A 21,508-nucleotide genomic window follows, 5' to 3' on the forward strand; every position below is an offset into this window, starting at 1 on the left:
TCTCACCCCTTCCTGCCTGCTCAGAGCAGCCAGGGATAATAACTCACCAGGCTCACCCTTCCTAGGGCAGTGTGGGCACTGGCGTGCAGATCCTAGCTGTATCCCACATGGGCATCAAGCTCCTGAGGATGGACAAAGGCAGCAAAGAGGCCAGCAGACAGCTTCGGGTCCTGTGTGCATACAGGTGAGTGGCAAGCAGGTGGGAGTGGGCTGTCTGAACAGAGCTGTTATTAAGCACCTGTGATGTGGGGCTATGGAGATGGCCCAGTGGTTAAGAGCACTGGCTGCTCTTCCAGAGGACCCAGGTTCAATCCTCAGCACCCACATGGCAGCTCATTCCTGTCTGTAACTCCAGTTTCAGGGGATCTGACACCCTCACACAGATATACATACAAAACACCAATGCACATGAAATTAAACAACCAGCCACCTGTGATGTGCTGACTCTGCTGAACCTTTTGCTTAAGTCTGTGTTAAAGATTTGGAAAGTGGGGCACAGAGAGAGAAGCTGATGGTCTCTGGCCACACAGGTAGGGAGTGGTTGAGCTGGGAGCCCACTACCCTGCTCTGCCTCTAGCCAGTCCTGTCTCCAGAGCTCACTCTACAGAGGGGGTAACTGCTAAGATCAGCCTAGTCCTGGGACATCTGGCCCCGAGACCCCACTGGAGTCCCTTTGTCGGTTTCAACATGAGGTTAAGAGAGAGCTCTGATCACTGGCTGGGTGGAAAAAAAAACTGGGCCAATTGATGAGACAAAGATACTGTGTGGGCCAAGTCCAGCTTTGTGGTTGAACTGAGGGGCTGGACTGTGGCACAACTGGCTTTAAAATACACAGAACATACAGATGGGTCAGAGAGGGGAAACAGGAACAAAAAAGGCATCTCTTTGGCTACAAGGTTCACCCTCACACCACCTTCTCTCCCCAGCTTTGCAGACATCCTATTTGTGACCATGCCATCACAGAACATGCTAGAGTTCAACCTGACCAATGAGAAGATCATCCTCTTCTCGGCCCGAGCTCGTCAGGTCAAGACCCTAGTAGACAACTTCATTTTGGAGCTGAAGAAGGTTAGGATTCCCCCACAGATGTGGCCTGCCACTCCACTCCAGCCCTTCTGCCAAGAGAGTGGGAATATACTATATACACGCGCATGCCACAGACACACCCACAGAGCTCTCTGCCAATGTGCTGTATCTTCCCCTCATCATAGGACACACCCATAGACCTCTCTGCCAATGAGCTGTCTTCCTCTCACCACAGGACACACCCACAGAGCTCTCTGCCAATGAGCTGTGTCTTCCCCTCACCACAGGACACACCCACAGAGCTCTCTGCCAATGAGCTGTGCCCCCTCACCACAGGACACACCCACAGACCTCTGCAATGAGCTGTGTCTTCCCCTCACCATGCCTCTTCTCTCTTGCCTCCCGGCATCTTCTTCACACCTGCCCTCAGCAGTGTGGGATGCACCTCCTGTCTCTGCAAAACTGCATTCTTTGTCCTCCGAACCTCCTCCTCTGTTTACCCCTGCACTTTGGCAGGATCTATCCCAGGCCCAGCACCCATTCTAGGGGGATCCAGAGGACAGTTTTGGGAGGGATCAGTGGCTAAGGCACAAGAGTGTGCCCAGCAATTCCAGGCTCCCATTCTGTCCAATGGCTTACCCTCTGCCCATCTAGGGAACACTTCCTCCTGCCACCTAAGGATTGTGCCTTCTCTGATGGCTTGGGAGAATGGAAGAAGCAGCAGAGGGAAGCCCCTGGAATGGAGGCAGTACAAAGCACTCTCTCTATTCCTGGTGTTTTCTAGGATTCGGATTATGTGGTGGCAGTGAGGAACTTCCTGTCTAAAGACCCGGAGCTCTTATCCTTCCACAAGGGTGACATCATCCACCTGCAGCGACTGGAACCACCTAGAGTGGGTCAGCTCCATGGCTGGGTGGACGTGCCCTAGAGAGGGACAGCTGAGCAAATGGCGTCCCTGGTACATGCTGATGCAAGCTCCTTCCGCAGGCTACAGCGCTGGTTGCGTGGTCCGCAAGAAATTGGTGTACCTGGAAGAGCTGCGGCGGAGAGGCCCTGACTTTGGTAAGAGTTTGTGGATGCCCCAAACCTGGAGCACCAGACAGGAGTGCTAGACCAGGTTCCAAACACACTGCAGACTCATGATAAGAGTCTATTGGTGACCCCTTGGTCTCCTAAGGTGACCTGACATTGCCGGCCAGCAGCTCTTCAACCCAAGCTTTGCCTGCATATATGGATGAGGTGTGTCTCCATGCCTGTGGCCTACACTCTCTATCTTCCTGTGACTCCTGGCATTCGTCCGCAGTATCACAAAAAACCAAAGACAAAAATAGTACTAGGAATGGCTCAAGGGGGCGCACAGGCCTCCTCAAAGGACTCATTCGGTCCCAAGACAAGACCTTCCTGTTTTCCTCTACTTGTCCCTAGGCTGGCGGTTCGGGGCCGTCCACGGGCGCGTGGGTCGCTTTCCTTCCGAGCTCGTGCAGCCCGCCGCTGCGCCAGATTTCCTGCAGCTCCCGGCTGAGCCGGGCCGGGGCCGGGCTGCAGCGGTGGCGGCTGCAGTGGCCTCGGCAGCAGCGGCACGGGAGGTGGGGCTCCGGAGAGAGGTGAGGGGCAGGGCAGAAACTCCAAGGGCGGGCCAGCTGTAGGATGCAGCCAATCCCATGCAAGGGACTGGCCTGGAGGGCGGTGTCTGTCAACACAAGTGGTGAATGGGGCAGGCTTGAAGGGTCCAGACCTGTGACTGGGAGGTAAGCTTTCACAGGAGGATCGGGCTGGGTGTTAGGCCTTTGGCAACTGCACCTGTCCCGCAGGGTCCTCCAGTCAGGACGCGTTCCGCTGACAGCGGAGAGGACGCCGTGGTACTCCCATCGAGCACATTGCTAGAATTTGCCCAGAAGTATTTTCGAGACCCTGGGAGGCGTCCCCGGTGGGTAGTGATCCATCTTCCTCCTCCCCATCTCCGTGTTGCCTTGAATTCGGTCTGTAGGGCTCCCAGCCTCACTTCTGGTGGGTGGGTCCGGAGACCCCTTAGTCTCAGCCTCTGGGTGCCGGTAGAACAACTGAAAAGAGCAAAGGTGTGGCCAAAGGCTGGGAGGCAGGACTGGGTAGTGGCGCCCATCTGTTGCAGGGACGGCCTCAAGCTGAAGCCTAAGGAGGACCAGGAATCCAAAACTCTGGAGGACATGCTTTGCTTCACTAAGGTGCATGACTGTGCCTCAGTTTCCTGTTTTGTAAAGTGGTGATGCAGAAATCCTCTTTCTGTCCCCTGGAGCAAATGCTTGTCCCCATTGAAAGCCTCTGGCTCTCAGCATACAGAGCCAGAGCCCCTGCAGCACAGTGTCTGTCCCTATTTTGTGACGGGGGCCCTCCTGTCATAATATAGCCTGAAAGCACAGTGCAGAACTCTTCCGTTCTGCCGAGTCCCAGCTCCATCGTGATACAACCCATTGGTCTCCTCACAGGCCCCAATCCAGGAATCCCTCATTGAACTCAGTGACAACAACCTCAACAAGATGGCGGTTGACATGTTCCTAGGTGTGTGGGATGTAGCACTGTGTAACCCGTGTTCGTTACCGCTCTTCTCTGGTTCTGGGTTTTCTTTTCCCCAAGTCTGAGACACTTTGAAGAAAACGGAAGCCTCTAGCTGTCTCAGCTGCAGCCTCTCAGAGAAGAAATGGACCTTTGGGCCTCTTGGGATGGGCAGCGGGGGCATGGTGGTCCTGAGCAGGATGGGTCTCTCCTACAGCTGTGATGAGGTTCATGGGAGACGCCCCACTGAAGGGCCAGAATGAACTGGATGTTCTCTGCACGCTCCTGAAGGTCAGTCCTGAAGCATGAGCCTCCTGCTGCCATCTTGCTCTGTGCCTTGGTTTCCTCATCTGCCGGTTATAGTCAGTGGGAAACCTCTCATGCTGCCCAGAGAGGAATGAATTCATCCTGCTGGTGCTCAGAGGGCTGAGAACTTCCTGACCTGACAATGATCTGGCCTCCCTTTTTACAGTTTTGCGGAGATCATGAGGTCATGCGAGACGAATGCTATTGCCAGATTGTAAAGCAGATCACAGACAACACCAGCTCCAAGCAGTAAGTCAGCTCCTGACCCACTGTCCCCACACTCCCCTGTCCCAGAACTTCTCCCTCCCCAGCCTCGCACCCCTCACCTTTGTCCCTGCTTTATGTTTTGGGAATTGCTTGGTCTGGAGCATGCCGTTCTGCCCTTTCTTCCTCTATGAAAGAGGCAATGATAATGTTTATGTTCAGATTCTTGGCTGCATGTTACAGAAATCCAGCTCAGGGTGGTTTGAGCAAAAGTGAAACCCTGCTGGTTCAAGTGGCTGAAATTTAGTCGGGATGTGCTTTCTGGCACAGTTGGGTCCAGATACCATTAGGAAACAAGCTTTCAGGGATGGGGGTGTGGCCAAGAGGTTAAGAATGCTTGCCAGGCAATGGTAGCGCACACCTTTAATCCCAGCACTCGCGAGGCAGAGGAAACTGGATCTCTGTGAGTTCGAGGCTAGTCTGGTCTACAATAGCTAGTTCTAGAACAGCTCGGACTGTTACACAGAGAAACCCTGTCTTGAAAACCGACCAAACAAACAAACAAACAAACAAACAAACAAGCAAACAAAAAAAGAATGCTTGCTGCCTTCCCAGAGGAATTAAGTTCGGCATGCCTGTGACTCCAGTTCCAGGAGATCCAGCTCTATCTTCTGGTCTCTGCCAGCACCTGCATTCTCATGCCCACATACAAAGAATAATAGTTACAAATATTTAGGAACACGGCAAGCTTCCCCATCCTCTGGGCCTACTTTTCTTCTAGACCGATAGCATTCCCATACAGTCTCTCTCACAGTTAGCAAAGTGACAGTTTGGGGGAACATGTTTTTAGCTCAGAAATCACTAGAAAAGCCATACCAGACTTGATTTGCTACAAGAATTCTCAAATCTAAGAAGAGGCACTTGTGGGGGTTCTCTTGCCAATGTGGCCACCCTGACTAAAATTCCTCTTTTCTGAATTCCCCATTACTTGTTCGGATGGCCTGCTGAGAGTGGGCGACTCCAGTAGCAATTTTGCCAAGCCAGCCACTCAAGCAAGTGGACCCTGGACAGGAGAGGAAAGACCAGATAGTCCCACACAACCCCTGGAATCTCTGTGTTCCAGGGCTTCTCTAATCTTCCACTTCGGTTGCCTTTTAGCTCTATTTGGTAAGGCAGAGCAATAAGTGAACTTCATTTTGGATTTTAAAGAAACTTCACCCTTGAAGTCCAACTTGGAAAGACAAACACATATAGTGGTAGGGTGGTAGCCATGATGGTGCATGCGTACAACAGTCTATGTGCAGCGGTTAGAGAAAAATCTGTGAGAGTTGGGTGTCCATTCTATCACAGGGGTCCCCAGGACTGATCTCAGGTCACCGTGCTTGGTAGAAGTGCCTTCACCCTAGGAGGCATCTCTCCAGCCTCTGAAGTACACAGCTTCTGACAAAAAGAACCTGTGCAAAATCTGGGTGTGGTGGCCTGTCAGTTATCCCAGTGCTCAGGAGTGCGAGTGGGAGAAGCAGGAGTTCACGGTTGTCCTTGGCTACAGACTGAGTTCAAAGCCAGCCTGGGTTACCTGAGACTGTCACAAAGCAGAGGGCTGGAGAGATGGCTCAGAGGTTTAAGAGCATTGCTTGCTCTTCCAAAGGTCCTGAGTTCAATTCCCAGCAACCACATGGTGGCTCACAACCATCTGTAATGGAGTCTTCTGGCTTGGAGGCATACATACAAACAGAATGTTGTATACATAATAAATAATAAAATATTAAAAAAAAAGAAAAACCAAGAAAAAAAGCGGAGTGGGGGACAGTAAGATGACTCAGATGGCAAAGATGCTTGCCCCAAACCTGGCAGCCTGGCTTTAATCCCTGGAACCCACATGGTAGAAGGGAGAACTGACTCCCGCAGGTTGTCCTCTGCCCTTCATATATGTACAAGGGCATGCGCACACTTGTGTGAGTGAATATAAAAGAACGCACACAGCACTTTTGAGGTGCTGATAATCACAGGACGGGCAATGGACTCCAGCTACACCTGGCCTAAGAGCTACTCTTTTTATATCTTTTTTTTTTTCCAAGACAAGGGTTTCCCTGTGTAGCCCTGGCTATCCTGGAACTCGCTCTGTAGACTAGGCTGGCCTCGAACTCACAGAGATCCGCCTGCCTCTGCCTCCTGAGTGCTGGGAGTACCACTGTCCGGCCTTTTTATGTTTCTTGGCTGCTTAAAATTCTCCATAAAGGGTCTGATTGGCACTAATTCCTTGACATTTGTCGTTTGCCATGCCCCTGAATGAGGGGTCTGATCAGAACCACTGAGACAGAGCTCAGTCATTCCCACAATAAAGGACAGTTGAGGTCAAACCCCCAGAGGGTTAATGAGATGAGAATGTTGTTCAGATGGGGGTGGCTGGAGGGGTTGAAATAAAGCCACACTGGGCACAGTGGCCCTTGCCTGTAATCCCAGCCCTTGCCTGTAATCCCAGCACATCGGAGGCTGAAGTAGAAGGATCTTAGATTTGAGGTCACCCTGGGCTCCATAACAACTCTCTCTCTCGCTCACTCACTCGTGTGTGTGTGTGTGTGTGTGTGTGTGTGTGTGCTCACCTGTGCATGCATACATGGAGGTCAGAGGTCGACTCTCTCTAGTTTTTCCTCTATTGTTCTTCATCTGTCTTCCTTCCTTCTTCCCTCTCTCCCCTTCCTCCTACTTTTCTTCCTTCCTTCCTTCCTTCCTTCCTTCCTTCCTTCCTTCCTTCCTTCCTCCCATCCTTTCTTCCATCCTCACACTAAACTAAGTTCTCACTGTTTTAGCCAGTAAGCTCCAGGAACATCTACCTGCATCCATCCCCCAGATAGTGGCCAGGGTTAGGCTTCCTGGAGCAGGGATTACCGTGGGGGTGAGTGCAGGGAAGGGATTTCATTTCCTGATGCTCAGGACTAAAGGTCCAGAAGTGGAGTTTGTGGCAGAGGTGGGCGAGAGTCAGAATCCTAGGGTAGGGCTCCACACTGGGGTTGCTGGCCCATGCTGCCATGCCCAGCTTTACCTCGGTGCTGGGGATGCAGACTTAGGTTCTGATGCTTGCAGAACAAGCTCTTTGCCACCTATCATCTTCCCAGCCTGAGGAATGGTCCTGAAGGGGCAAGCAAGATGGCTCAGCGAGTGAAGGACTCGTGAAGTACTTGCTTGCTTGTTTTGCAAGCCTGACAACCTGAGTTCATTCCCTAGAGCCCATGCAGAAGTGGAAGGAGAGAACTGACCTCAAACACTGTCCCATGGCCTCCATATGCTCTCCGTGGTATATCTGTACCCACACACACACACATCATGCACACACAATCTCTAAAAAGAGGAAAGAAATGATTCTTATACACAGCTGCCCAACACTGACTGAATATCTTCTAATCCCGGTTCCTACTTGTATTGTGGTTATGACAGTTACTTCAGTCATGGGCATGAGATGTAAAAACAAAGAATGGAATGCTCGTTTTTGCAACATATGTGTGTGTGTGTGCTAAAATTGGAATGATGCAGAGAAGATTAACATAGCCTCTGCATAAGAATGACATTCAAATTTATGAAGCATTCCATACTTAAAAAGAAAGAAGGAAGAACAGACTGGGGGATTATAACCGCTGTGAATGAAATCCCTCCCCTTTATCTATCAGACTGCTGAAACAATGGACAAGACTCTGGAATTTCTCTAGGAATCTCATGCTGGAGAAAGAGCAGGCTAAGCTTGCTGTCAGCCAGAGGGGAAAAGTGCCTCTCAGAAGGAGATGCCATGGTTGTAACCACTTGTCAGGCTGCCTTGCAAGACAGTCGGGGCCTGAGACAATCATGATGGATGGGACAGCTGATCAGGATTGCATCTCTGGCCTTCTGTTTAAACCCAAACCTCATGCCAGGACTCCTCTAGTCCTCTTCTCAAATATGGTCACATTGAAAAGGCTGTATTTATCTGCTTTTCGAAAGAAACCCCCAAATCTAGCTATATTGGCCTCGACTGGTCTCATGTTCATTCTCGAACCAACCAAGATGGCTCAAGACACAGATGTTGGCCAGCTTGGATCTGAACTTTAACTGACCAGTCGTGGATCCTGTGTCCATCTCCAAGCCACCTATGACGTGACCCCTGTGTGCTTCCAGGGACAGCTGTCAGCGAGGCTGGAGGCTGCTGTACATCATGGCTGCCTACTACGGCTGCTCTGAGGTATTCTATCCATACCTCATTCGCTTCCTCCAACATGTGAGCCGGACTCCAGGACTGCCCTTCCAAGGTGAGGCAGCGTGAGTGGGGACACCCACACATAGGGACAGGGCATTCATCCACGGGCTGGCCAAACCAGAGAGCCTGGCCCTTGGCAGGTGCCGAGGCAGGATGAACGGATATGAAAGGTTCTGCAGACTTGCATGGCTATCCCAAGGGGGTTGGTGCAGTGGCTCCTCTGACCTCACGTGGGTGTGTCCAGGGAAGGTTTCCTGGAGTAGGAATTGCCCTGGGTAGTGATTGCGCAGAAAGAATTTCCAGGTGGACTCTGCAGAAGTCAAGACCCGGAAATGGAGAGCGTGACATATAGGAGAAATGGAGGAGGTAGGCGAGAACCTAGAACACCAAAGAGGGACGCTGCTTCTACTCCTCCAGGGTCTTTAGTGGTCTGCAGCTGGCAACACGGTCTCTGCTTTATTTCCACCATAATGGGAAAGGGGCTGCTTCTAGCTTTGTTTCCATAGCAACTCTAAGGCATAGCCAAAGCATGGTGATGTGTCTCAGCACTCAGGAAACTAAGGCAGGAAAATTAGAGGCCCCAGGGCAGCATGGGATACATACCATACATGCTGTCATTTCTGCTGCTATGATAAAACAGCATGACCAAAACCAACTGTGGGGAGCAAATGGGTTTGTTTCATTTTATATCTTACAATTTGCCATGCCATGGAGGGAAGCCAGGGCGGGAACTCAAGGCAGGAACCTGGAGATAGAAGCTGAAGTAGTGCCATGGCTTGTTTTTTGTTGTTGTTTGTTTATTTTGTTTTTCGAGACAGGGTTTCTCTGTAGCTTTGGAGCCTGTCCTGGAACTAGCTCTTGTAGCCCAGGCTGGCCTCAAACTCACAGAGATCTGCCTGCCTCTACCTCCCAAGTGCTGAGATTAAAAGCATACGCCAACACCGCCCGGCATTTTTTTTTTAAACATTTGATTTCTTGGTGTAGTCCCAACTGTCCTGAAACTCCCTCTGTAGACCAGGCTGACCTTGAATTCAGAGACCTTCTTGCCTCTGCCTCCTGAAGTGCTGTGACTAAAGGCATGTGCCACCATTGCCCAGCTTTCAGTCACCTTTTTTATACCTCCCAGGACCACTTGGCCATGGGTGGGACCAACTGCAGTGGGCAAGGCCTTCTCACACCAATCGTTACTCAAGAAAATGCCCCGTTGTAGTTGGAATTTCCTTTGGGCCACCAAGCAGCTCCCAAATAAAAACACAGAGACTTATTGCTAATTTTGAATGTTTGGCCTTAGCTTAGGCTTGTCCCACTAGCTCTTTTGACTTAACCTGTTTCTATCCCTCTATGCATTGCCTTAGAGCTTTTTACCTTTTATTCATTCTGTGTGTCCTGCTTTTCTGCTTTCTCCATGGCTGGCTGGCCCCTGGCATCTCTTTTTCTTTCTTTTCCTTTGAGCCCAAATTCCTTCTCCTACTCACTCTCCCTGCCCAGAAGTCCTGCCTATACTTCCTCCCTCCCTATTGGCCATTCAGCTTTTTATTAGACCAATCAGGTGCCTTAGGCAGGCAAGGTAAAACAGCAACACATCTTTACATAATTAAACAAATACAGCACATCTGTACATAGTTATACAAATATTCCATAACACCCCATAGACATCTCCACAGGCCAGGATGATGGAGCCCTTCCTCAGCTGAGGTTTCCTATTCTTGGTGTCTCTAGTGTGTGTCGAGTTGACAAAAATTAATGAGTACATGAACTGAGATCCTATCTTCAAAAATTAGAGGGACCAGGGTCCTTTAATCAATTAGAGTGATTGTGGCAATAGAGGACATAAGGGAGCCCTCCCCCTGATCTCCCTCTGATATTAACTGATATATATATACCTAGGGGAGGGCTAGATGGGAGATGACGGAAGAATGTGCCCAAGAATTCCTGACTCCATACGTGGGCAGGGAAAGTATACTGCTTAGCTTTGATGCATGGAGCACAGACGGTGGGGGTATCTGTCTTATGATGCACAGTGAAACAGGGCACTTGACATGAAGTTCCAGTTGAGAGAGACTGGGCACCATCATGTCATCTGTAGAACCAGTTGAGGATGAGCAACCTAGTCAACAGCTAAGGAGCATAGATATCTCTAGGTCTATACAAAGCCAAGAGCAAGGCAAGTTTATAATCCCATGAAACGTAAGTTTGCATTTTGCTCTTACGCTTCAGGTCTTAATCTTGGTGAATCATGTTGAGATCATGTTCCTCAACAAGACCTATTCCTTATTGAAGGGATGCAGGGGGCTCATGGCTTGAGTAAGAGAAGCCTTTTCCATCCTTGGTCAACCTTGAGCATGGCCACAGCTCTCTGCCTCTACAGGGATTGCCAAGGCCTGTGAACAGAATCTGCAGAAGACCTTGCGTTTCGGGGGCCGTCTGGAGCTCCCCAGTAGTATGGAACTTCGAGCTATGCTGGTGAGCCTACAGTAGGACTGGGGTCAAGATGAGTGGGAGACATGAGCTCTGCCCAGAACCCTTTGCTAGGTGCACGTGTCTTACATGGTGTGTGAGGATGGCTCCTGTCAATCCCTGTACATAATGGCTCCTGCCCAGACATGCCTCTGGGTATGGGGACCTCCATGGGAGTGATAGGGTCCAGGCTTTCAACTTTCTTCTGCTTATCTACCCTAGGCAGGCCGAAGTTCCAAGAGGCAGCTCTTTCTTCTTCCAGGAGGTCTTGAACGCCATCTGAAAATCAAAACATGCACTGTAAGTGAGGAGCATCTCAATAAGCTGGAGCTGGAAGGGTAGGGATGCCAGGCTCTGGGTTAGATGAAGTGAGCATCAGTGGTCCAGAGACTCTCACCCGGAACCATGAGATAGGGCTTGAGGTTAGTTGGACCTCCACTACTGTGGGCTCAGCATCAGCAGTTGGAAATATTTGGGAAAAGCCACATTGGGACAGATTCTTTTCTTGCCTTTCTCGAAACAATTCTGTATGACAATGTCCAACAACAGTCTACTTTATCTGGTACCATCAGCCAGAGATAGAAAGTCTAAGGAGGATACATGATGGGTCACATGCAAATAACTATACAATTTTAAGTATTGGGCCTGGTTTCTCTGGAATTTGGTCCTGCAGGGGCTCTTGCAATAGGTACCTTATAGATACTGGGTGGGTAACGGCAAACTGAGACTTCTAGAAGCTATGAGTCACACAGCCCAGAGTCGCACAGAGAATGTGAAAAGGCAAATCAAGGGCCAGTTCCGCAAGCTGTGCTCTGACAGGTTGAGTACGGAGTTCTGTGCCTCTCTGTTAGTGGCTGGGGACAAGCTTTTCCTCTCTGGCCTTCCCAGGTGGCTCTGGATGTCATAGAGGGGCTCTGCACTGAGATGGCCCTGACACGTCCTGAAGCCTTCGATGAGTATGTCATTTTTGTCGTCACCAGCCGAGGTGAGTAGCCAAGAGGACTGAACATTCTAGGCTCCTTCATGGCCTAGCCCCACCTTTTGCCATGGGGGATGGCCAGGCCAAAGGTCACTTTCTCTGAAACCTTTAACCTCCCAGAGAAAGGACCTCTGTGTGCACTGAGCTCTCTCCCCAAGCCATTTATTTCTCCCACTTTGTTATGTTTTGCACAAGTCTGTCTCCCCTTTAGATTGGGGTTCATGGAGGAGAGAGCCTCTGAACCCTGCTTTGGTCTCTCAGGGCCTCCTCAGTCAGAAAAGCTGCTCTCTAGTCCCTTACACTTGGGGAAAGTTTCACCCATAAAACCAGACTCCTGAAGCCCACATAGGAGCACCTGCTCCCACTCTCCAGCACCCCAAGTAGAATGTAAGCCCCTCCTAAAGTCTCCTAAGGTCTTTCAGGGGCCTCTGGGTACACAGGGAACCTCATACAACCCCAAGCCCTTCCAGTTTGCTCTGTGCCCACTTTAGGCTCGTTTTGCCTTCCACCAACTGGGAGTCACAGCCATCTTTGGTTATCCTTTCGTGAGTGCCTCAGCCTTCCTGCCCCAGGTCCAGCTAGGACAAAGGGGAAGGGGATGGCAGGGAACAGCAAACATTTATTGAGCATATAGTAGACATGATTCAAAGCATCTAATGGTATAAACACCCGTGGTTGTTTGTTTGTTTGTTTGTTTGTTTTTGAGGGGGATAAACTGGGAATCAACCCCAGAGTCTCATGCAAGTTGTCTATGACTGAGAAATGCCTCCACCCCAGACACTAATGTTATAACTTTTTTTTTTTTTTTTTGGTTTTCAAAACAGGGTTTCTCTGTGAAACAGTTCTGGCTGTCCTGAAACTCACTTGGTAGACCAGACTTGCCCTAAACTCACAGAGATCCGCCTGCCTCTGCCTCCCGAGTGCTGGGATTAAAGGCGTGCGCCACGCCACATGATGCTATAAAGAAGATGTGCTTCTCCCAGCCATGCCTCTTTCTCCCCGTAGGCCAGCACGTGTGTCCACTGAGCAGCCGGGCCTACATCCTGGATGTGGCCTCAGAAATGGAGCAGGTGGAAGGTGGCTACACACTCTGGTTCCGGCGGGTACTTTGGGATCAGCCACTGAAGTTTGAGAATGAGCTGTATGTGACCATGCACTACAATCAGGTGAGAGATGTGACCTCTCTGTTGTTCTGAACCCTATAAAATGGCAGCGGGGATGGGGGGGTTTGTCATGTCACAAAACACACATGCCACAACCCAGATTTTTGTGGAACTTGTGCCAAAGCTGTAGCAATTCCACATACAAAACACGGCCACGTTGTTGGATGTGGTGGTGCACGCTTTTAATCCTAGTGCTCAGGAGGCAGAGACAGGCGGATCTCTGAGAGTTCGAGGCCAGCCTGGTCTACAGCGCATGCTCCAAGCCAGCTGGGGCTACATAGAGAGACCTTTTCTCAAACCCACAACCACTTCATTTTGGGGTCACACAGTGTTGAGACCTACCTCTGCATAGCCTGGTAGTGTGCTTACTCAAGGACCTGCAGACACTTGATACTAATGTTCTGCCCCAGATCTACAGGATCAGAAACTCTAGATGCAGCTCTGAAGTCTGGCTTGACACGCTGTCTGCCTTGGGTCTCAATTTTGAGAAACATGTATCTAGTGAACATTTGCACACACTCTACTGTTTATGTTTTGTTTTACCTAGCCCACTCTCTCCATGTTACCATGGAAACGCCCTCATAGTGTTCATCACTCAGAGCCCATCTGCATCTATCCTCATTCCCCACAAAACCAGGAAAGTGATGAGCCATAAACTCCTAGAAGTGGGAAGGACTGGAGTCAATGCTATTGCCTGACCCAGCAGCCCGGACAGTGAATGAGTGCGCCCCTGTCTGGCAGCCCTTCATGCCAATGCTTTCTGTAGGTTCTGCCTGACTACCTGAAGGGCCTCTTCAGCAGTGTGCCAGCCAGCCAGCCCAGTGAGCAACAAATGCAGCAGGTGTCCAAGCTGGCTTCCCTGCAGCACCGCGCCAAGGACCACTTCTACCTGCCCAGTGTGTGAGCACCTATCCCCTTGTCTCAATGGGAGGAGGCAGACCACCCATCCCCTCTTTTCTCACAACTGCCAAGCCCCAGTTGCCCCTCTGTACCAACTAGACTGGAAGATGCTTTCCTGGCCTTGAAGCTCTTTTCTTCTCCTGCGACATACTGTTAATAGCTTGGAACAAATTTAAGAATTAATGAAACCTTCAAGACACACATACCCTGTAGGACAGAAACTATACACAGCCATGAGGATGTAGCCACATAAACACTCACTGAGCTAGGTATGGTGGCTTATGCCTCTAATCCCAGCCCTGGAGATGCTGAAACAGAAGGATCAAGGATTTGAGTTCCTTGACCCAGGAACCTTGCTAGACCGGGCAACATAGTGCGAACCTGATCCCAAAACACAGATCAAAACAGAGTTTGCCTACTCATTTGCAGTACTAACACAGCTGTTCCATGTTAACGCATGTAGAATGTAATGAAAACTATTCATGGTGTCTGAGCGAGGACACCACCACTGTTCATCGGACGTCAGTCTGCCACCATCTCATGGTGGCCTCTGAGAAGCTTCACAGTTCACTTGTAAGAGGATGAGAGTGGGGAAAGGCAAATGACATGTTGGCGTCACTGTGGCAATGGTTGTGGCCTCCTAGCCCTTGGACCGCACTTTGAGAAGCCCTGTGCGAACAACAGCAAGATACTTTACCATGTGTATCTCATGCCTCTACTGCCCAAGACCACATACCAAGAGTGCTTTTCCTTTTTTTTTTTTTTTTTTTTTTTGGTGTAGTCTAAGCTGGCCTCAGTATGTAGCTGGGGATAGCATTGAACTGCCTCCACCTCCCAAATGCTAAGATTTCCAGGCCTGAACCAACAGACTTTTCATGGAATGATTGTAAACAAGAAGAAACCCTTAAATGTGTAATTCCAGAGATGGGAGATGGCTCGCTCCATAAAGTGCTGCCGCACCAGCACGAGAACCAGAGTTCGAGTCCCACCACCCACAGAGAATGCCACACATGGCAGCATGTGCCTGCAATCCCATTGCTCAGCAAGTTAAGACAGAAGGATCCCTGGTGCTTGCTGGCTAGTCAGTCTAACTAATCGGTGAACGCCAGGTTCAGTGAGAGACCTGTCTCAGAAAAGAACTGAAGCCAGGTGTGATGGTGCATGTCTTTAACCCCAGCGCTCAGGAGACAGAGGCAAGCAGATCTCTGGGTTTGAGGTCAGGTTGGTCTATACAGTGAGTTTTAAGCCACATAAGCCCACATAGTGATACCTTGTCTCCAACAATCAAACGCACATCAATAATAACAATAATAATAGTTTGAGAAACAGTTGAGGAAGGCACCCAACATTTACCTCTGGCTTCCTACCCCATCAGGGCAGGGAACTCTGGGAGGGGAAGGGGCTGCCTCAACTTCTCCTAGCCCTTTCCCCAACTGTAGCCAGGGCAGGTGGGAGGGACCAGGACTCTAGTGTTATTTCCACCTGCCGGAGAGGCAGGACGTCTGTCCAGAGAGAGCCTGCACAAGTCAACAGGAGGGTGAGAGCAGGAACTGGGACATGGGCCTGAGGCCCTGGGGACTCCGCCCACAGGTTCCTGCTTTGCACACCTGGAAGTCTCCCCGCCTTTGTGCTTTTCACCCCTTTGCCTTGAGCTCCTTGGGTCCGGGAACTACGAAACCCAGAGTGGGTTCACACCTTACCCTGTTTACACTGCTTCTCTGTCACTGTATGACCTTGGACCCCTTGGTGAACCTCTCAGAGCCTCAACTACCCCAGTTGTGAGTAAGGACCCCGTATTTCCTTCCCATGCTCCCCCTTCAGTTAGTATCCCAGGGGAGTATGGCAGTCACGTCTGCTTGGTATCACACCTGCTTCGCAGTGGGGATCAGTAGGGGGGGTGGGTGCTCAGAAACCTTGTACCCTCTGCACACAGGCGTGAAGTCCAAGAGTACATCCCAGGCCAGCTCTACCACACCACAACCAGTGACACCTGGCTCAACCTGGTTAGCCAACACCGGCAGCAGACTCAGGCACTCAGCCCCCACCAGGCCCGTGCTCAGTTCCTGGGTGAGAGCTGGGAGGAAGGAGACCTCGGGAGAGCTGAACTGAGGGTAGCCAGAGGGAGGTTGGAGATACTGTTTTCTTTTTTTTTTTTTCAATTTATTTGTGCTTATTTTATTGGTGTTTTGCCTGTATGTATGTCTGTGTGAGGGCGTTGGATCCTGGAGTTGTAGACAGTTGTGAGCTGCCATGTGGATGCTGGTAATTGAACCTGGGTCCTAAACCACTGAGCCATTTCTTCAGCCCCAAGGAGATGCTAATCTCTTTGCACAAAAGCAGTTTTTGAAAAGGCTTGTTGCCACTTTCCTAAAAGTATCACCTGGGCTGGAAATGATGCTAGGCATAGGGCCAAAGGTGAAGGAACTAGAAGGTGTGGTCAGGGAGAGGCCAGGAGGGGAGGAAGAGAGGTCTGGGCAGACCTGAGCAGAGAGCAGCTTCTGCAGGCAGCTGGCAGCTCAGGGCAGTGGCTGTCCCGTTGTCCTGGCCCAGGTCTCCTGATAACAGGCTCTCCACACTGCAGGCCTCCTCAGTGCCTTTCCCTTGTTAGGCTCCTCCTTCTTCTTCATCCAGAGCTGCAGCAATATCACAGTACCAGCCCCCTGTATCCTCGCCGTCAACCATAATGGCCTCAACTTTCTCAGCACCAAGACCCATGTGAGTGACTTCTGCCAGGCCCTGCCCACCTGTGCCCTGGCCCTTCTATCCTTTGGTATTCCCTCCTACTCTTAGAGACAAAGATTGCCAGCTTGGCATTTACCTCCATCAGTGGTCTGTAGCCAATCCCTTCTCCTACAGAGCCTTCATTTGGAAAGAGGGAATAATAGAATTTTGCCCCCCTCCGGGCTATGTGAAGGGGACATGTAGGAAAACACACCAAGAGCATGTCAGTAGTATGTCATGCTGTCAAGGCTGCACATCGGGCTGGGAGCCCTATGAAATGAAAGGTCATTTTCTCATTTTTTTTTTTTGGAGGTTGAAATTCCAAGATTTCTGCAGCTTGGGAGCTTTGGTTTCTCCTTGGCTTGTAGACAGTAAACTTTTTGTTTCTTTGTTTGTTTTTGTTTTCCAAGACAGGCTTCTCTCTGTAGCCTTGACTGTCCTGGAACTTGCTCTGTAGACCAGGCTAGCCTCGAACTCACAGAGATTTATCTACCTCTGCCCGCAAGTGCTGGAATTAAAAGCCTGTGCCACAACCACCTGACAAACTTTCCTCTTCTTATAATGACACTAGTCTTGCTGGAATGGAGCCAAACTTAGTGGCCTCATTTTAACTGATTTACCTCTTTTGGGCAGGGGAGCTGTATAAATTTGTGGCCTAGCTAGCCTTAAATGATTCTCCAGACTCAGTTTTCCAACAATGGGATTACAGACATATACCATATACATACCTTGTATCTTTCTACTTTGTGATACTGAGGATAGAACCAGGGACCCCCATACTAGGCAAGCATTCTATCCTTGGTCCTTTAACCCTCTCTTTACAGGTGCTACCTCCAAATATTGTCAGGTTCCAGGGGATTAGAGCTTTCCATAGCATTAAAGAATTGGACTTGCCACCCTTTTCTTAGTTCCTGCTCTTAAAAACCAAACATGGGTTGTGAGTTTGGGGACAGGAGCGTGCTTAGAGGTGAGGCGAGGAGACATTGGAAGAAGTGGGATGGCAAAGGCACAGGTGTACAGGTTGGAGACACTGAGAGACAATACAGAACACACCTGTTAAGGTGTGTTTTTTTCTCCTGGGGCAAGGAGCTGCCTTGACTCCTCACTCTGCATCCCCATTGGTCAGTCATTGAAGGCAGCTCCTTTAGGTACTGTCCATCACTCGGCCTTTCTCTGCATGGGTACCAGAAATCAAGCTCTTTGATAAAGGGATACAGGTGTTCCCAGAAGTACCCCCAGTACCCACTGCCCCTTGTATCTCAGGCATGAAGCATCAATATTTGTTGAATCAGTTCCCCTGGAGAGGAAACTGAGATCCAGAGTGGTCAGATGAACTGCTCCAAGTCACAAAGTCAATGAGTGTCTGAGGAACTGGGGCTGGGCCTTCTGCAGTTTGATGTGACTTTCAGGAGAAGGTTTGGTATAGTAGAGACTGTCCTCACCATCCATGCCATCTGGCTCCTCTGTCCTCATCCCCAGGAGCTAATTGTGAAGATCCCCCTGAAGGAGATCCAGTCCACGTGGACTCAGCAGCCCACGGCCAATTCCAGCTACCCTTATGTGGAGATCTCGCTGGGGGATGTGACAGCCCAGCGTACCATGCAGCTCCAGCTGGAGCAGGTAAGTCCAGTCCCGCCAGCCAGACCCTGTCTTAAGGCTCTGGCTCTGTCATTGTACTTTGGTCTGGGCTATGCTCCAGGAAGCATACAGCCCAGTTCAGGCAACAGAGCTGTGGTTATCATGCAGGCCTTCCCAGGAAACAGTTCAAGAAGCACCGTGGAGAAGACCCAGGTTGTTTGCAGAAGAGCGATGTATTTAGCAGGGTACTAGGAAGATTCACCAGGGAAATAGAGGCCTCAGACCTCTTTGAATGTTAAAATAGAACTCTGCGAGATGGGGGTATAATTCAGTAGCTAGAGTACTTGTGTAACATGTATGAGGCCATAGGTTTGATTGCTGGACATGGTGATACATGATACATACCTGTAATCCCAGCAACCTCAGAAGGTAGACAGGAGGATCCTGAGTTCAAGGTCATCCTACAAAGGCCAGCCTGGGTTAGAGACCCTGCCTAGAAAATAAAGAAGAAGAAGAAGAGGAAGAAGAGGAGGAGAAGGAGAAGGAGAAAAAAATAATACTTATCAGAAGCTTTCTGAGGTTACTAGGGAGCAAGAGAAGGTTGGTGAGTGGACAGTTAGGCACAGAAAATCTAAGGAGGTTGTCCTGGCCGAAGACACAGTAACTGGATTGTGGGAACCTGGGATTGGAATCAAGGTCCAAAAAGTTTCCTTGTGACTTCTAGCCTAGCTGACATCTAGACTAGGAACTAGACTCCTGGCTAAATCTTATGGTCCCTAGCATCAAGACAGAAACAGAGGCAGGGTTGAGGCAGAGAAAGGGACAGGGTTTGGGGTGGCCTCATTTTACCTTTCTAGCCCACCATTTCCCCTGTGAGACTGGGCCTTTGGCTGTACCAGCAAGAGCCCTAGAGAACCTGTGCTGCAGGACCAGGTTCCTGGATGGCCTTCTGCCACACCCTTTGCCCTGCCTCCCCCATTCTGCTTCCTCTGGCAGCCATGATTTCTTTCCCTGCAACCTCTCTGCCCCCAGGGCTTTCAAAATGATCTCTGCAATGGAGGTTAGGGTTTCTGTTGCTATGATAAAACACCATGATCAAAAGCGAGCTGGGGAAGAAAGGGTTCATTTGGCTTACGGTTCCACATTGAAGTCCATCATTGAAGGAAGTCAGGACAGGAGCTCAAACAGGGCAGGAACCTGGAGACAGGAGCTAATGCAGAGGCCATGGAGGGGTGCTGCTTACTTGCTTGCTTTTCATGGCTTGCTCAGCCTGCTTTCTATAGAACCCAGGACCACCAGTCCAAGGATAGTACCACCCACAGAGAGCTGGGCCCTCCCTGGGGCATCAATCACAAATAAGACAACGCCTTCCAGTTGGATTTATGGACTCATTGTCTCAACTGAGGTTCCCTCCTTCCATATAACTCTGACTCGTGCCCAGCTGACATAAAATAGGCAGCGCACATGTCATACTTCCCTTTCCTGCTCTACCCGGAGCCCTAGGCTCCCTCCGCGGCTCCTTGACCTCTCTCTCTCTCTCTCTCTCTCTCTCTCTCTCTCTCTCTCTCTCTCTCTCTCTCTCTCCTTGCCTCTTCCAGCTCCCCTGTGCTGATGTCATCTGCCCCTTGCCCCAGGTCCTTTGCCCTGGCTATTCTCTCAACTTGAAACATTCCCTCTTCCTGGATTCCTCACAGGGCTTCCTCCCTCCCTTTACTTAGGTTTCATCATAAAAGCCCCTCTTTGCAAAAGCCTTCCTTGTCCCTCCTCCCTAATGACATGCCAGCTCTGCCTCTGTGGCCCTCAGCACACCCTGCATAGCATTTATGCATTTGTTCGCCTGTAGCCTGCCTCCCCACCAGAGCATCAGCTGCGTGAGGACAGGGCCTTATCCATCTTATATGAACCACGTGGACAGCACAGTGCCGGGCACACTCGATGCTAGTGTGTGCTTGCTGCATTGATAAGTATATGAATAGAAGGAGGGTGGGAGAGTGAGTAGATGGTCTACAGATGGATAAAGGCCTTTTGGCTTCTCCAGTTCCTTGCCGCCCCCTCCTGTAAAGAAGCTACCTCCTGCCGGGCGATGGTGGCGCATGCCTTTAATCCCAGCACTCGGGAGACAGAGGCAAGCGGATCTCTGTGAGTTCGAGACCAGCCTGGTCTACAGAGCTAGTGCCAGGACAGGCTCCAAAGCCACAGAGAAACCCTGTCTCGAAAAAAAAAAAGAAGAAGAAGAAGAAGAAGCTACCTCCTCTGTCCTGTATGCATAGAAGGCCACAGTCTTTTATTCATGCCTTCATTCAACACACAGCCATTGAGCATCTTGTACAGCATGCTTTAATAAACGTGGCTGAACCCCCTGCTGTACTGGCTCTCACAAAACTCCAGTTTTAAATCTGTTTTTATTGGTGTTGTTTTGTTTTAATATTTATTTATTTATTTATTATGTATACAATATTATGTCTGTGTGTATGTCTGCAGGCCAGAAGAGGGCACCAGACCCCATTACAGATGGTTGTGAGTCACCATGTGGTCGCTGGGAACTGAACTCAGGACCTTTGGAAGAGCAGGCAATGCTCCCAACCTCTGAGCCATCTCTCCAGCCCCATGTTTGTTTTGTTTTGTTTGAGACAGGGTGTCTCTATGTAACAGCTCTGGCTGTCCTGGAACTTGCTGGCCTCAAACTCACAGAGATCCACCTGCCTCAAGTGCTAGGGTTAATGGCATGCGTCATCACCACCTGGCTCCAATTTCAGATCTGAAAACAAAACAAAAAACCCTCTACCTAATCCTGATCCATACTGGGAAAGCTCTATGTAATAGGCAACTCGGGATGACTCCCACGAGGAGGTGGTTTCCAAGTGTGGTGCCATTGTTGTCTCTGACAGACTGTACAAGGGCGCTATGAAGCGTTCCTGCTGCCTTTAAGCCTGTTTCCATGTCTGCTAAGATGGGCATAAGCTGTGAACAGGCAAAAGATTGACTGTAAGGAGCTATGTTAGCCAGCCTTGCAGTGCTGTGACAAGCACTTAATTAGAATCTTACTTACTATTCGAAGTGGTAGTAGTGGTGCACACCTTTAATCCCAACACTCAGAAGGCAGAGGCAGGTGGTTCTCTCTCTCAGTCAGTCCACTTTCCTTGCCTCTTCCAACCTGGTCTACACAGAAAAACCCCAATTCAGAGGGAAAAAAAAATCTTAGGCCAGGAATGGTGGCATGCCTTTCATCCCAGAACTGGGAGGTGGAGGCAGGTAGATCTCTACAAGTTTCAAAAGCAAGCCATAACACAAGCCGCAAAGCTTATGCCCAATGCACTGTCCCCTGCTTGCTGTCCCTTCCAGCCTATGGCCCACCAGCTCTTTCAGAGAGAACTGGGGACAAGGATCCTCAAGTAGGTCATGTGACCTCTGCTCTTTTTC

At 50.1% G+C, this 21,508-nt stretch overlaps 1 protein-coding gene and 1 non-coding gene across 2 annotated transcripts in view; both read left to right on the forward strand.

Annotated features, from left to right (window-relative positions):
* Positions 1-21,508, forward strand: part of Myo15a (myosin XVA) — a 56,739-nt gene that overhangs the window by 30,867 nt on the left and 4,364 nt on the right. The window contains exons 46-64 of the mRNA XM_050163812.1: positions 66-184; positions 927-1,068; positions 1,811-1,922; positions 2,014-2,088; positions 2,452-2,630; positions 2,838-2,953; positions 3,155-3,227; positions 3,489-3,561; positions 3,773-3,846; positions 4,028-4,110; positions 8,212-8,342; positions 10,659-10,753; positions 10,970-11,047; positions 11,636-11,732; positions 12,732-12,892; positions 13,656-13,789; positions 15,723-15,856; positions 16,371-16,504; positions 17,990-18,130. Coding sequence (XP_050019769.1) covers positions 66-184; positions 927-1,068; positions 1,811-1,922; positions 2,014-2,088; positions 2,452-2,630; positions 2,838-2,953; positions 3,155-3,227; positions 3,489-3,561; positions 3,773-3,846; positions 4,028-4,110; positions 8,212-8,342; positions 10,659-10,753; positions 10,970-11,047; positions 11,636-11,732; positions 12,732-12,892; positions 13,656-13,789; positions 15,723-15,856; positions 16,371-16,504; positions 17,990-18,130 — 2,151 coding nt within the window. The remainder of the gene's footprint in view (positions 1-65; positions 185-926; positions 1,069-1,810; positions 1,923-2,013; positions 2,089-2,451; positions 2,631-2,837; positions 2,954-3,154; positions 3,228-3,488; positions 3,562-3,772; positions 3,847-4,027; positions 4,111-8,211; positions 8,343-10,658; positions 10,754-10,969; positions 11,048-11,635; positions 11,733-12,731; positions 12,893-13,655; positions 13,790-15,722; positions 15,857-16,370; positions 16,505-17,989; positions 18,131-21,508) is intronic.
* LOC126514716 (U6 spliceosomal RNA) lies at positions 7,558-7,659 on the forward strand. The gene has a single exon (XR_007595651.1). It is a non-coding gene; the product is annotated as a U6 spliceosomal RNA (small nuclear RNA).

This window comes from Alexandromys fortis, unplaced genomic scaffold (genome assembly GCF_014885135.2).
Source record: "Alexandromys fortis isolate MF-2015 unplaced genomic scaffold, M_Fortis_MF-2015_v1.1 scaffold_149, whole genome shotgun sequence".
Classification (NCBI taxonomy): domain Eukaryota; kingdom Metazoa; phylum Chordata; class Mammalia; order Rodentia; family Cricetidae; genus Alexandromys; species Alexandromys fortis.